This window comes from Triturus cristatus, chromosome 2_2 (assembly GCF_964204655.1).
Source record: "Triturus cristatus chromosome 2_2, aTriCri1.1, whole genome shotgun sequence".
Taxonomy (NCBI): Eukaryota; Metazoa; Chordata; class Amphibia; order Caudata; family Salamandridae; genus Triturus; species Triturus cristatus.
Window position 1 is genome coordinate 497,629,338 of NC_140582.1, and position 16,462 is coordinate 497,645,799.

General features: G+C 40.3%; 1 protein-coding gene across 3 annotated transcripts in view; it reads right to left on the reverse strand.

The window, feature by feature from the left end:
* Positions 1–16,462, reverse strand: part of HHIP (hedgehog interacting protein) — a 253,770-nt gene that overhangs the window by 65,471 nt on the left and 171,837 nt on the right. For all 3 annotated transcript variants that reach the window (XM_085641613.1, XM_085641614.1, XM_085641612.1), the window contains exons 5-9: positions 12,328–12,479; positions 11,464–11,637; positions 8,340–8,483; positions 1,725–1,846; positions 694–817 (exon numbers count right to left, since the gene is read on the reverse strand). In XM_085641613.1, the coding sequence (XP_085497739.1) occupies positions 694–817; positions 1,725–1,846; positions 8,340–8,483; positions 11,464–11,637; positions 12,328–12,479 (716 nt within the window). The remainder of the gene's footprint in view (positions 1–693; positions 818–1,724; positions 1,847–8,339; positions 8,484–11,463; positions 11,638–12,327; positions 12,480–16,462) is intronic.

Sequence of the window (16,462 nt, forward strand, 5' to 3'; positions counted from 1 at the left end):
TGTTGTTTATGCAAGATTTGTTCTTGCATCATGCGTCATGAACTATCTCTAAATGTGCTTAAACATTTACTGTTTTTTTTATTGTCTTCTAGTCATCTTTCTTGCACTCAGTAGTAATAGCCTGGGCCATTCTTTGCACATTAAATGCAGAAATTATGGCAGACTGTATTGTCGTAAACTTGTAGTTAATGAATAAACACATCCATAAATATTTGTCTGTATCCATACTTGCCAACGAAAAAATTAAAACGTTTCCCTCTTAATGTGTTAATTGTGTTGTTATCCATAAGAGTTTGTACTTCTCACTAGTGTGAAACCAAATACCTTTCAATTACTATCTGTATTCGAAGTGCACAATGAAAGGCAAGCTATAAACACATATTCTAAAAAGGATTCAATTATTTTTGCATTAGTAAGAGAAATTACATTACATTTTATTAATGCTAGCCGAACAACATCAATGGTGCTCTCTGTTGTGGAAAAATCATTGATGTGTCTGTTATTAACTATGTAACACAATAAAGGTAAAGTTCAGACCTCAATGATGTGATATGTTTCTGCCGTCTTAAAGTTTATATATGTTATTATGCAACAGTAATATTTTAGATAGCAAGAAAGTATAGTAAGAATTTCAAAGTTCGATGGATCGTTCCAATTGATTAATTGACACATGATCATTATTTTCATACCTACCCATTCCGGTCTCCAAATACGTAGCTTCCATACAGCCTTTCTGACTGGCAGCCTCTATATAAAAATCCGCCAACCATGTTACTGCTGCTCAGGGGCTTGAACTCGAAGAGCGACGGTTCACTTTCTAAAAAGGAACTACCACCGCATTAGGTCAACACAATTTCACTTTAGAGTTATAAACCTCAAAATACAATAACAACGTTATGAATACTTTGTAAGTGCTATAAGAAGGACACATTGCCCAAGCTAGGCATAATGGAGTACGGTTGCACTGGTCTGCTGTGCCTAGCTCTCATTAACTTTACAAACAAAAAATGATGCATTACTGTTTGACTCACTCCATGGAACAATAGTATTGAATGGTGATCCTACATCGATGTTCTGGAGTAATTCACGCAATAAAACACGAGAAAGATGGAACTATTTCAGAAAAAGCTTGTTTTAGGAATCAGACCCAATTTGTCTACAGAAATGTCTAGTAAGTATTGTATGATACAATATTGTATATGAAAGTGTAGTTATCTTATACACCGGCTCAGAGAAGGTAGAGGTAAAGTAGAGGCATAGAACTTACCTGGACTATTGACTCTTTAAGTCTATTTTTAAAAACGTACCACAAATAACCACTATAGCGTATCAAAGTGATATATAAGTGTCCACGTTTCAGAGAAGAGGTTCTGCCTGCATTGAATGAATTGAAGTGTTGAGCATGCAATCCAGGAGAAAGTTGCTGTGCACTAGAAAGGTTTTTTGTTACTCAGACCCAGACCTCATTCACAAAGATTTTCTTGTGAATAGTTCTGGCTCAGTACAGATATATGTTTCCCCTAGTCCAGTATTTAAGGGGCAAAACATGCTTTGTCATGGGATAAAAGCTTTTTAATCTGGTGAGTCAACAAGCATGCATTATAGCTGGAAAATGAAGAGTAAATCAGACCTAAGCCTCGTGTATAATACAAGTACTCATGAAACATACTCTGTTAAAGAGCCCCTTGAGTCTAAAAGTGATACACAACACTTAAAGAACTTACCATAGTCTTTGCCCCTTAATATCTGTATGATTCTTGCAGAGGACCTGTTTTTTGCATTTAGATCCGGACAAAGTATTGTCAAGTTTATATTTTCATCTCTGGGGTGGAGATCCACAGCACATCTGCATAAGAGAAAGCATAGCATATCCAGTTTAGAAAAAGCTTAGATTTATAGTATATTGTTTAAAAACGGCAAATATACAATTTTTTAATCAATTGTTCTTCAGAGACTGGGGTAAGGGATTTTAGACCTGACTTGACAGTGCATCTGCTTTGAAGATTGTTGCAGGTAGATTGTTACCAATTCTTTGAAATATACATTCACATGGTTTGGCTGCACTAGAGAATCACCCTCTTACTTTATGTTGTTGACTATTTGGTACATCAATCCACCTGCTATAGAGCAGTTCCATTGGAATGCATGAGGGGCTATTTTACTTCTGAAAAGAACCCTAAACCATCACACTGTTTATGAAATTCAATTGTTTATCTCCAATATGCATTCTGTACACAGAGAATTCGATTGTTGCTACTTTTCCCTCAGCATTGGCAAAGCCACTAGGTCAGGCTTTAATTTGATAGCGAATACGTGCATGCAATCCACGTAAACAGCATTTATGTATGGCTGCTATGACATACATTGCCACATTAGGCCAGACTCATTGGCTTTGCCAGACTTTCTTATAACTTACTTTGCTAGCTTGTCTGCTATTTTATTATTCTTTCACCTTATCTCATGATGAATTTGGACAAGTTCTTATTAATTACATTCCCAAGATGTTATAATTCCTTAGCACTGTTGCCAGCGATAAGATTTTCGTAACTGATTAGCTATGCATCATCATTCCAGAGAATTAAGATGAAATGTGACCACATTTTAATAACATATTGTTTTAAAACTGTACGAAAAACTAAGGCATCTTACAACACTTTACAATACTGAATAGATTTCTGTGTCCTTTTTACATTTTTTCTGCTAATCAGATAAAGTTTCAAAATAAACACTGGAGAGGAGGTTCATTTCTGAAATAAACGTTGTTTATATAAGCCATCTTTCTCCTCATTGACCTTAAACAAAGTACACAGTAGGATCCTAATTTACTTTCTCATTTGTAAAAGAAATAACGTTTCCCGTATATATTTTTGTTGCATAACTCATCTTTTAAAAAATGTGAGACTTTCCAGTAAAAACAAAGGTGGTTCTGGCCTGTGTTTCTACTCAGGTGGTCTTGAACAATACATTCTCTCCCGAAAACTGTTCGGTGCGTGAACTCAGTTTCATCAGGCAGATAGCTCCCCTCCGCCATAGATGCAGTGTTCATAAAAAGACGTCATTCCACTGACATAAACTATCAACATGCTGCATTAGATTACATTACACTGCTCTGGGGCCTCATTATGAATATATGCACTGTATAAACACAGGGCTCAACCATGGTAACTATCAGTTTTATGTTGAGACACACATCAAAATAATGTTCCCTTTGTCAGATTGAAACTGTGCAAGACTGTATGTGAGGCCTCAAAATCTGAGTGATAATCTGTATAGTAATGCAACAATAATCATGATCCCAGGCCAATTCCCAGAGAGCCCAGTTAGAAAGTCAGAAAATTGCATCCATAGGATTACGACTATATTTGACCACTTTTGTTTTTCTGAGTACTCCTGAATATCTGAAGCAGTCATAGATTTCCTCGAGTACTAACATTTGTACGTGTGGAAAGCAGTGACTTACACCTGTGGAAACAGAAACAACTACTTAATGACAAATTAGTAACAATGAGATACCGTTATACCCCAGTCTAAGTTAGCATGAGTAATATTGGTATTATTGTCACCATTTGTAGCGCTGTGTCATGAATAGCCTAGGGTTGTATGTCATGATGCCACTATAAACCCTACAACCGCACAATATTGGACTTTTCAGTTGAATGATCCTTTACTTTCTGATGTTTTGAAATGTTGTCCGCGCCATGTGATTATTTCACAACCAGTGCCGTAGCAAGCGTACCATCAGTCCTAATGCAAGCAAGAAACATAGGTTCCTTGACTCCTTGTTGGGAAGTAAAGGACAACTATAATTCGCATCTGAAAACGAAATCCACAATTCGCCTCTGAAAACGAAATCCATAAATCGCATCTGAAATCCATAAATCGCATCTGAAAACGAAAACCATAAATCGAGTTTTGCCTGAATGTGAATCCTATGGCTGCCTGTGCATGCCACTGTCCCCAAGACTAGGTGCCTCTTATTTCAGATCAGTTTCTGCTTTCTCAGTAACACTCCTGACGGTTTCTGTTACTCAACAGGAAGGGATACTATTAGTGTGTCCATTTGTTCCCATTGATCTGTGTCAACATAGCAGCGGAAATTAGCTGTTGTATGGGTTTGAGCTGCAGTAATATGTACTTTTCTTCTCCATGCATTTAAGTCTCTTAGCATCTCTTTCAGCAGGCTTTGCTTCTTGGAAAGCAGTCGCCATGTTCTCACTCTGGTGGCTGTGAGAGGTAGCTCTATGATCTGCAAACTCGGATATTTACTTGAGAAGGAAGTGAATGCACCAAACCTCTTCCATCAAAGATATCCAATTTATCCAAGTTTGACGGATTTTATTGCTATGACGTCTTTGTCTCAAAGAACATGCGAAAGTGATCAACATGCTGAACAATGCTCTGAAAAGCAGGCTTCAGCACTCTTATCCGAGTAAATAAGATGAGCTGCTTGCATTTTTGCAAATGTATTTTTTGCACCGTTCCTCACTTTTAACACAAAAAAACATTAACTTTCTAAAAACAATTCCAAACAGTAAATGTCATTGATTCAGGACAGCGAAAAGTGTGTGCTTTAAATGCACTAACCAATGACTTGCTCAGTGCGTTAAATGTTTTATACTTAGAACAAGTTCTACGGTAAGTGATTTCTCTAAATACGAAACAGATGCATTTAATTTACAAGAGGTCAAAATGGCAATGCATTAGCTCGTGTGTGAGTGAGTGTGTGTGTGTCTGTCCGGAAGGGGGCATGTCATGAGGTTCTTTGGAATTTTTGCCTGGGACAGTAAAAATTCTAGGGCTGGCCCAGTAGCTAGCATATTGAGCTATCTTGAATTATTTTACGATGACCTACATTTCTGCTGAGACATTGCATATACTGTGATATACATGAAAGGGGTAGGGTGGAGAACATCTGAGTTCTCAAGAGAAGTCAAGCGGTGGCAATTCAAATGTGGTACACAACAACAGAATTGTAGATTTTTTGGTTCTCATTAATATTTTCAGTGGATTTCCTCACCCTCGTACATGTCTATAACTACTCCAAAATGTTAGAATTATACATGATGTGCAGAATATCCTTTAACGCCTCTGTCTTTACTGAGGATGCAGCCAAATTAATTTCCCACAGTGAAAAAATATTTGCCTATTGGAAAAAAAAAAAGATAAAAACTAGATTTTTGACACTGGTGATGCATGTTTACTTGAGCTCATTGACTTATTTGCTCCCATAGATACAATCAATCCCTCAATTTTTAATCAGTGCTCCTAATGATTGTGCGATCATTAATGGTGTGGTCCTTAATTGGATCGCTTCATTGCTGAATAATCGTTCTCAGCAGATCCAAATCAGCAATTTCTTTCTGAGGCCAGTTAGCTAACTGCAAGGTGAACCTCATGATAACACAGTTATGGTGAATCATTACCTTGAACTTCTTGGGATCATCTTCAAGCACACCGATATCCTGTGTCATCTTGTATAAGATCTCTTCAGCTGATATCAACTCAGTCTTGGTCCACCTCGTAAACATCATTCAAAACGTAGGGGCCGATTACGATACGGCCCGTAAAGGCTCTGACCTGTGGTCGGACCTTTAGGGCCGCATCATAATGGGCCGGTCAGTTTAATTTCCGACCACTTCATTATGTTGGAGGCGGTCATAAAGTACACTGGCTGGGCATTCCGGCTGGCTTCTGACGGGCTCGCCAGGTCGGAAGCCGGCAAGTAATCTCAATGCCTGCTACAGGGTGAGGGATGAAGTGAACTGGCTGGTTTACGGCCATAACACTAGCTCTCATTGAGGGGCGGCAAAGTGCAGGGTTCAAATTCAGAATCTGACGTTAATGTTATCCAGTGGAGAAAGGGGGTAATTGAAGAGAAGCTGCTCACAGGTGAGTAATGCAGTTTGGTATCCCAGTCTCTGGGGTTTACGGTAAGCACAGAGGGGCCACAAGGCAGCAGCAAACTCACACCCTCAGTGGCCAAGGGGCAGCCGGGTGCAGAGTGCCAACACAACATCGGGCACAATGCAAACCAATGGGGTAGATCGGTTTTGAAGAAAGGCTGCAGGCTCAGGCCAGGAGACCGGTCGAAGAAAACCCACAGCTAGCCAGGTAAGTCAAGATGCCAGGGGACGTTGGACACAATCCTCCAGGCCCAGGGGCTTCGGATGCAAGGGTGTCCTTAGGCATTGGAAAAGCCTTACGGGTAGGTCGCGGTATAGGGGAGTCTTTGAGTTGAAGCTACAGGTGTTGAGGTAGAGTCCAGCAGGAGTCAGCCCATGGTGGACTCTTGCTCAGAAGCTTTGGGGAACCTTCACAGGACCGGTGGGCCACTTGGACTTGGGCCGTGGGCGTTGGGTGAAGATGGGAGTCCAGAGGTGGTTTCACAGATCCTCAGGGCAGAGTTCTTTGTTCTTTAAAGTTGATTTCTTCTAGACAGGTCTGCTGTCCACAGGAGAGCTTGATCTTTGTCGAAGGCAGGTAGTCCTCCCAAGGCTTTGTAGGTTGCTGGATTACAACACGGGTCGCCTTTTGGCACAGGTTTGTCGAGAGCTGCATTCAGGCTGATAGGACTGGGGCCAAGTCAGTTGGTGTCTGCAGTCTTCTCTGCTGGTGCGACACTGTAGTGTCCGCCTCTTCTTAGGTCATCAGGAATCTGATTTCAGCGTCTCCGGGTGCCACCTAAATACTAGCTTTAGGGGCGTTTGAGGGGAGTGACAGGTAGGGACCAAAGGGTCTCTCACCTGGGGTGTCTACACCCACTATTATGCCACCCTCCCCTGGGAGGGGGCATAGCCCTTGCCCTGATCTGACCAAAAAATGGAAATTCACTGGAGGTCAGCATTCACTCTGTAGCAGTGAATGACTAGAAGTGGAAACCCTGCTTTTATAAAAACAAAACTGATTCTCTCTTTGGTTATGCTACCAGAATTTGAACTCTCTCACTCCTCTTCGCACCATGCCTTAACATGCTACATCCAGAGAGCAACACAAATAAATACATGCAATACATAAATGTTCAACATTGTGAGAGGGAAGGGGAGATAGGGCACCATTGTATAGGGTTTACGTATGGTCCTTATTCACAGGAGTTTGCTCCTTTTTCTGTCACTATTCTTTACTTTCCTTGGTAATAGCATATATAGTAGTTTTTGCACTGTTAAGTGTGGTTCAAGCTTCTGCATGCTAATTAAGGAAAATGCATATGGTGTTCTGGTTGGGAATTAACTTTAATAAGAATATCACTTTTCAAATTTAAAACTGTATGCATTGTCTTGTGCTTACTAAGAAGACATCAGAAATAACTGAAGCCTGTTCAAATTGCACTACATGATCTAGTTGTACGAAATGTTAAGACATTTTTTTTTTACAGCAGATTTTTACTGATTTGCCAAGGTGCCAAAGGAGCAAAAACCCAACAAGCATTATACATGTAACAGACATATTGTAGAAATTCTCCCAAAGAGGGTCTGCAAAACATCAGACATTTTGCTTCAATACCAGGAATAAAAGTTTTACTGTTGCAAGAGAGGAGAGTTGTGGAAGCTATCATTTGGTCTTTAATAGATCACATACTATCTCTTCCAACGTAACGCCTATTGGCACCAGCACAATATTGATTTTGAGATTTTGAGGGAAAAAGATCCCTCTTTGAGTTACCAAAACATTTTGCCAAGTGCCATGATTTCTTTGTGTCCCTTGACCAAGCACACTGACCCTAAGTTAACAATATATATATATATATATATATATATATATATATATATATATATATATATATATATATATATATATTCACTGAAAGAACCATAGGTTTCACACACGTTATAGTTAGGAATTGGCATTTGAAAAACCTTGCAAATTCACTTAAAAAACCATAGGTTTCACACATGTTATAGTTAGGTGGATATTTCACTCGTAAAAAACCAATGAAATTCCCCCGTTATAGTTAGTTCAGATAACTATAACTCGCGCGACCGCCACTCTATCACAAGGATGATGTCATCAGTGATGTCATGAGTGATGCCACTGACCATGTCATGAGTGATGTAATATGTGACGTCATGAGCAGTGGATTGCGGGCGCGCGAGTTATAGTTATCTGAACTAACTATAACGGGGGAATTTCATTGGTTTTGTACGAGTGAAATATCCACCTAACTATAACATGTGTGAAAACATATGGTTTTTTAAGTGAATATATATATATATATATATATATATATATAATGACAGCCCTTTAATTAGCATATATTAAAATGGCGGCCCAAGGGTACCGCCTGCAGCACGTGCAAAGCAAAATAAGATCAGTTGACTGCCGTTAGTAGTTGACATACCTACCTGCCGGGGTTATGAAGTCCATGAGCAAATATTTCAGGTGGCTGATTGGTGCTGTTGAAGTGCGGGTTAGTTCGTGGAATGGAATAGGGTGCGCTGCACAAATCTGTATCGACGTCGATTCTTAGGACGGAACCTGTAAAATCACTGAAAAAAAATAAGAAATTCATAATAGCATGGATTAAAAAATGACAGACAATATCAGATAATGTGCTTTGAGATTAATATAGCATACATGCTCTTTGGTGGACATGATTCATAACACCAGGATATGGACGTCGGGACTCATGAACTTTGATACCCTAGATTCAGAAAAAAACGTAGTAAATTTGTTTCAATGATCGCTTTTTTACCCCTTGGCTGCCCTGTCAGTGTATACACATGTCATAAAAATTAATTTGCAGAGCGCCTTTGTGGCGTGTGTCTGACTTTGTTATTTTACTCACCTCAATCACTGAGTAGGATTGACTGATTTCTTATATTAGGTTTGTGGTTGTTACCACGTTTATTCCCTCCAGCGTATTTCTACAAAACGCAATGGGTTTATGAAATTATGACAACATAGGTTATTAATTGATCATTTTGTTTTATATTTCCAGTGCTCGTGTCTGTCTTATGATGAAGGTAAGAGATGTCCTTTTGCATACAGCACACTGCAGTTGCATAATAATATTCAGTTACATTAATAGCCACAGTAAGCTCAGGCCTGTTTGCTTATGTGGCTGACAGATATTTCAGCTGCAAATATGTGCTAGAACCTTATGGGGCAGTTTTCAAATTAAGATTGACTAGCCTATCAGCAGCTTATCCAAAAACATCCATGGAGAAAGGGAGCCAATGGGCCACCATCAGACTAAGCTACGGATCCAGGGAAAAGGAATAACTATAATTTCTACACTACATCTAATTTCAAATCCACTTATCTGATCCCTAGACCACTGCCACAGACGGACCCTTTCCATACACAGCCGCAGCAACAAGATCACCGCCTTGCTCTAGAGCAAACAAGAACCTTTATTGACCATCTGACGAAAGTCCCTTTGCTTCAATGTGATACCACACACCAAAAAAATGGCTGCCAACATACCACTTAAGGAGGGCTAACCTTTTCCAATTAAAACCCTTCATTAGACTAATACAGTCATTAACAGGGGTGCTTTAGTTTAAATAGTATATGTTGCAGGACTCCAGCTTTCTGCTGGTGATATAATCTGGGGTTCAATCAATCAATCAATCTGTGTATGAAACTGCGGATTGACTACAATAAAATGCTACAAAACTCTACTCAAAAGTGCATAATTACAGTCGCAATCAAAGTAAAGAGCACACTAAATGTGCCAGAACTGATCCATTTTCCATTGTGGGACACAGTTATAATTAGACTGCTGCACGATGCACTGCTATGCAAAATACACAACAAAGACTGTCTGCAAGCAGTCCAGAAGGCCAAAGAGCCCATTCAATATATGAATACTAGAATCACAGCATACTGAACACGCCTAAACCACAGTAAGGCAGGTAAAACATGAAAAGCAATGGGAACATTATCTAAATCATGTGGAGGAAATGACAAATGCATCAGCATTGTGTGACCAGAGTCATCCCTCCAAACAATTCTAGGAGATGAGATGGTAAAGGTTTTCACACTATTAAATTGAAGGACATTTTTACCAAACATTATCTTAAGTGTCGTAGTTTGGTTCTGCATACCTGTTTTGCTCAAGCCTACCTACGTCCCTCCTACCTGTGAAGTATATTGCTTGTACTTTCATATTGATTCTATGAAATATTAACATACCAGAAACAGCTACTTTAAATATGTTTCAGACTTGCAACCTCTGGCAAGCGTGATTGTAATTAATGGACACCTGAGAGGCACATCCACCGTCAGTACGATGGTCTAGTGTCTTGAGGGTTGGGGTGGTACACGTCTGTGTGTGGGAAAATCTTGGGCATGTTTGTGGGAGCATGAAATGCGTATGCATACATTTTTTACATAGTTTCCTTTTTCACTGCATGTATCTAGATCTGTTAATTGTCTTAATGTTATTATGAATTTAGGATGGTTTGGGAGATCTAAAATTGTGAATCTATGCTTGAGGTGCACTATTTGCCACAATCCTACAAACTGAATTGAATACAACATTATTCAAATGTGCTCTTCGTGTGACATTTTCGGTTTACCAATTGTTATTCTCAATCTTAAATTAGATTATTTACAAGACCTTCTAGTTCACAACACATACATTTAAATCTGCATTTAAATGAAACTATGGAAAGGTTGTTCTGGGCAATAATTCAAGTTTAGACAGCTAAAGGCATTCAACAGATTGCCCTTCCTACTTAAAAATCTGCCATCGCCATGATAGCACACATCAAATATAAGTCATATAGAAAATGTGTCTTTGAAGTTTTATGTTGATTAAAATGTCATTTCTACTAGTATTTGCTGGTGGGATTGAGAGGTATTAACTATATCTATGGGTATTATATATGTGCTACTTGCGTGACAAAATCCACCTCCCATATCGCTCCAGTACACACACATCCATGCATCGAATAAATCTTCACAGTAAATACTACAGCTGCAAAAGCTAGTACACAGAGGCACCACACAGCCTGAACACCCCCTTGCCTTTAATAATGCCGGTGTGCACCAAGAGGTACACTCAAAGTGCACTGGATTTGCTTACATCGTTTTGATATCAGGATCTATATCTTTTCCCCCATGTGGGACGCAGAGCTAGCCTTCAAGCATATATTCAATTAAATAACAAGTTTGGCCATAAAAATGATTACACTGCAGCAATTCATGTAGGACGTAACTTGCAAAGTAAGGCAATGCTGTGTATTTCACTGTAGTAGAGTTACTCTAATACCACCATCTGGCCAATGCGTCCGTCAGAGCACCAGCCGCGGCCCGTGCAGGTAAGAGTGGTGGGGTGGAGGGGCCTGGTGTGTGGGATTTCGACAGACGACGATGAGGGAAAATTATCTATCTATTTAATTTTACCTCTTCGTCTGTCTAAATTCCACCCCCCACTACCGGCCCCCCCACTCTTACCTGACGGGCTGCTGCTGCAGATCACCCAGAGGTCAGAAAAGAAGCAGCACTCATTGCTTGTACCTTAGACCGTCCATCTCTTCCATGTCGTCCAGAGTGATCATCCCATCTCCAAGGAAGACGAACAAGTAGCCGACGGGCCCGAACAATAGCTGCCCCCCCAAGTGCTTTCTGTGCAGTTCTGCTACTTCAAGAAACACTCGCCCCGTTCTCATGTCCACTTGATTGGCATTCTTCCTGCAATGAACAAAGGAAAATATATCGAGAAGCACACCACAGTCAAGATGTACCTCGCCTTTAGAGGGATCCGGATCCAGCCAAAGGAAGAGGACAGGCAGGTTTAACTCAGTTCTAGAATCCACAAAGAGAAATTAAATAGATGTATAGCACGGAGCTAAGCCCTTTAAAATTGAGTACAATGATGAAAAAAAATCAGGATTTTTTTGTGTAGAATGTGGCAATAAAGGCTAACTTAAAGGGTCATACTGAAAAAACTCACTGGTCTCTTTACCGAGTCCTGCAACAATAGACATTCTAGAAAGTTGTGTTTTTTCATGACCTTTGCTTGGATTTTAAGAGCAACTGTGAAATTATTCACTGGCATGCTCCTTTTAAGGGGTCATTGGGTGAATAAGGCCATAATACAGCTCAACTCAAGCTGACATCATCAAGGTGATATTGTACAATGCTTATTCTTGGTAATTGTTAGAGATGAAGGACTGGGTGAAGACAGCTGTTTTTTTCTTTACACTCTATGCAAGTTTTATTTTCATTACACTGAATGCCGCCCTTAAGTTTTAAACAAAATCAGCCATCCCATTGAAAACTGACCACAGTTCAATTGCTTGAATGTTATTTTATAAATAGAGAATGCCAACAACTGTGAATTTCATTTCAAGGTAAAAATATCTTGTGGGTGACAAGTACCTGGACACGGTATATTCGACGACTCGAAGAATGTGGTCGTGCGGCCCGCTGGCCCACCGCTCTAGGTTGGTGGTATAAGACACATAGAGCTTTCCATTTTTCTTGTAATTGGGATGGAATGCGAGGCTTAGCAGGCCTCTTTCATCTCCTCCCTGCAGTCAAATGAAAAATACAAAGAATTGTGAAGTTAATTATGTTCTTTATTGTGCTACAGCTGGAGCTCTCCCTAAAAAAAAGTCGCTTTCTTTCTTCCCGGTGGATAATCTTTGCCCAAACTCTTTTCTTTCTAGCGCACAAAAAGGATTATAAAACATTTCCCTTTGGGGGAATGTTTAAGAGTTGGGACAAGACAATTGTCTAGTGTGGTTATCTATGCGCAAGCCCCACTACGCTACCTTTGTGCAGTGATTTGTGTGTGTAATCTTTTGGTAGCCATGAAGACAAGTTTAAGTGCTGTGAAGGATTCTTTCCCGGGTTACTAGGCTGCTTGCAGTTCGCAGAAGACAAATAAAAGAGACCCGTAATCAGCAAGTCACTTTTAATACAAGGATCCGAAACCTAAAACACAGCGCGCGCTGCCAGCTCCCACTGTCTTGGCATTATGTTTAGAAAATAGCTAAATTGCTTGTGTAATATGTAAACCTTTGTTTTACCCTGGAGGCTGCTACATCAGTTGTCACGACCACGGTGGTCCGGTCGTCATGCCGCGCGCGCACGGTCGGCAGTAAGCGGCTGGATCCTGCCAAAGGCCCTTTACAGAAGACCTGGATTGCACTGTGGGCGCTTCAGTGCGGAGGAGTAAAAATAAAACCCTGAAACAACTGTGTGCTGTTATGAGATGCGCCACAGAGGTCTGTACCGCGCTGTGGTAGAAGTGCACACGTGACAGACAAACGCCCCTTCTGCTGCCGAACGTGGTCGATATATTTTCTCCTATGATTTTCTGTAAATACTATGAATATATTGAAACCATACCACCCGTTCCACGCTGACGAGCTGCGCAACGCCCTGCGAGCGAAAACCTGGAAATCACGACATTTTTTCGCAGAAAGTGCACTGGGGGTTTAAAAAGCACATACGTTCACAATACAGAACCCAACAATGTCGGCATGATGTTACTTCTACCCAAAACAGTGCGTGAGCATAACACTCTTGGCACCCAAAGTACATGCAGGCACGTGCAAGGAGCAACAGCAAACTAATGCAACACAGATACAGGTCTTCATTCTCAGTGTCCACAAATCCATTCTACGGCGGAAATGGGATTTTGAGCTCAAGCAGGATTTTGAGTTTTGTGGGACATCTGCAATTTCCACCAGATACATTTCACCAATAAAACTTTTTTAAATGGTCTGCGCAAAAATGGTCGCAAAGAGGTAATGCATTATGTAGTCACCAGAACAAGCTTTGATACTTACTGCATTGCATGCCCCATTAAGACCTGCGGAACTTGGAACACGTGGACAATACTCCACCAAGTAATTACTGCAAACTGAGGTATACCGATAGATAGATAGATAGATAGATAGATAGATAGATAGATAGATAGATAGATAGATAGATAGATAGATAGATAGATAGGTAGGTAGGTAGGTGGGTAGATAGGTAGGTAGATAGGTAGATAGATAGATAGATAGATAGATAGATAGATAGATAGATAGATAGATAGATAGATAGATAGATAGATAGATAGATAGATAGATAGATAGATAGATAGATAGATAGATAGATAGATAGATAGATAGATAGATAGATAGTTGGATAGATAGATAGATAGATAGATAGATAGATAGATAGATAGATAGATAGATAGATAGATAGATAGATAGATAGATAGATAGATAGATAGATAGATAGATAGATAGATAGATAGATAGATAGATAGATAGATAGATAGATAGATAGATAGATAGATAGATAGATAGATAGATAGATAGATAGATAGATAGATTGTTTACCACGGAACCGGAACACTGCATGCCATTAGAACACGATTGTTAAAACGACCGCGTTGTTCCAACGCAAGCCATTACTCCGCAAGTCGGAACAACAACTTGCTCTAGGAGCCAGAAGGTGTTGGATTTAAAATCCAACACCTTCTCTACTGTTGCACAGACTGGAGTTGGAATAGTAAATTATGCTATTCCAACATCCAGCCCCCCCCCCCACTGACCAAGTCATTGTTCCGACTTGTGGAGTAATGGCATGCGTTGTTACAACACAGTCGTTGTAATGACCACGTTGTAATGGCATGCGTAAAAAAAGGATGCGAGGTAACAAGGCATATTCAGATAGATAGATGAATAGTGGGGTGTGACCACCCAAATACAGGAGCGGATGGACCAAAGCCAGAGAACTCATCTTAATGCCAAAAAACACATAGTTGACTTTATCTTCAAGACTCTGCTCTCTTTGCGGCATGAACAGATCTAACACCTAATTTTAGCAGTTAAGCTTTGGATCCGGTGTAAGATGATCTATTTGGGAAATATTGATAATACAGCTCTTTGAATAAATGTTGATAGCAGTGTGCATGCCAACTTTTCATTCGATTGCTAAAGATGAATGCAGTTCTTCCACACCATAGCACTGCAATAACCTATTGCAGTCTGCTACAAGACATCATTTTCACAAAAGTCATGCACCCAGACCAGAGTTTTATGGTAATTAATTCTCTTTGTAAGTGGTAGGCACTGGAAGGCTTATAAAAAATAGCTTATGATATTTACTAGTTGTTGGACCTGTAGGGGTGCCTAAAGCACTTTCCTCATAGAATTCAAAGGTCTCAGCCTTTGCCAGGGCTCAAGTAGCACAAGAACGGTGGTGGCACAATACCATGTAGTGATCAGTAGAAGTTAACAGGCCTTTTTACTTGTGTCACTGGAGTGAGGCCTAAAGGCTCGCTCATGTAAAGTTCTGCTGCTGAGTGCTTAACTCACCCTTGGCCTACATCAAGTTCGTATACAGTGCTGTGCAGCACAAGTGTGTTGTATGCATGTACTGGGTGTATGTGTGCCTGTGAATGGCACAATAAATCGAAATTCTGGGTTCCAATTTGGGAGACCTAACGCTGCCTGGAGGATCATGAATGCATCGTCCTCCCCAGCTCGCCTGAGTACATGTAAATGATCATGCCACACACGGAGCTCGGTAATAAACATCTTTATTCTTCAGAGTGTAACTGAACATAGTACATCATGATTTTTCCTAACTATACCCAATCACTTACATCACTTTTCTATGGAGTCCGTCAGGGACCAGAGGGGTCCCTCTATCTCCAACACACACAAAACTACATCTTCCGCCATGGTAAATAAAAAGTACACATCATAACTCCTCAATGAGTCAACAAAGTGCTTGAATCAATCTTCCAATATCTCATTGCGTGAGTTGAGGAGACATAGGAGAGGCATCCATGACAGGCACAGGTGATTTAGACACAGGTGCAGCCTTTGGGCTCTCTTGACTTCCAGATGGAAGGGTCTCACTCTGAACATCTGGAGTCAACAAGCTAGGTGTTTAAAATGAGAAGAATCTCTTGTGATGGACTTTCCAGGATCATGAGCAGTCACTATCTGTATTTTGCTAGTCACAACCCTCAGTGGGTCAGAATCAAAAGGAGCATCAGACTTGTGTTTCTGTTTCTGCCTGACAGTGATTTGGTCTCCTCCTTTGAACGCAGTACTCCAAGCACAGTGGTGTCTATTCGCACAGGTCTTGATTTGGTGTTTGTGAGACAAATCAGTAGTGCGAAGTTTATCAATGTCAATAGATCTTTCATTGGTCCATTGTGGTCATTTGATTCCCATGGCTCTCCCAAACATTAAGGTGGCAGGACTTTCACCTGTGTTAGAATGGGGAATTGGCCTGTATGCATGAAGAGAAGAGTGAAGAACTGATTTAAGTTCAAGCCTTTCCAGCGCAGCACACTGAGTGGTCTTCTTGAGGGTGGTCATAAATTTCTCAACAACACCATTTGTCTGGGGCTGGAGAGGTGTGCTTTTCTGATGCTTGACATTTAGGTGATTAAGAAAATCTTTAAATTCTCAACTATTTAAAGGCGGGCCATTGGCAGATTTCAAAAACATCCTATGTTGCAAAAATACTTTATAATCTGTCAATGACGCTGTCGTGA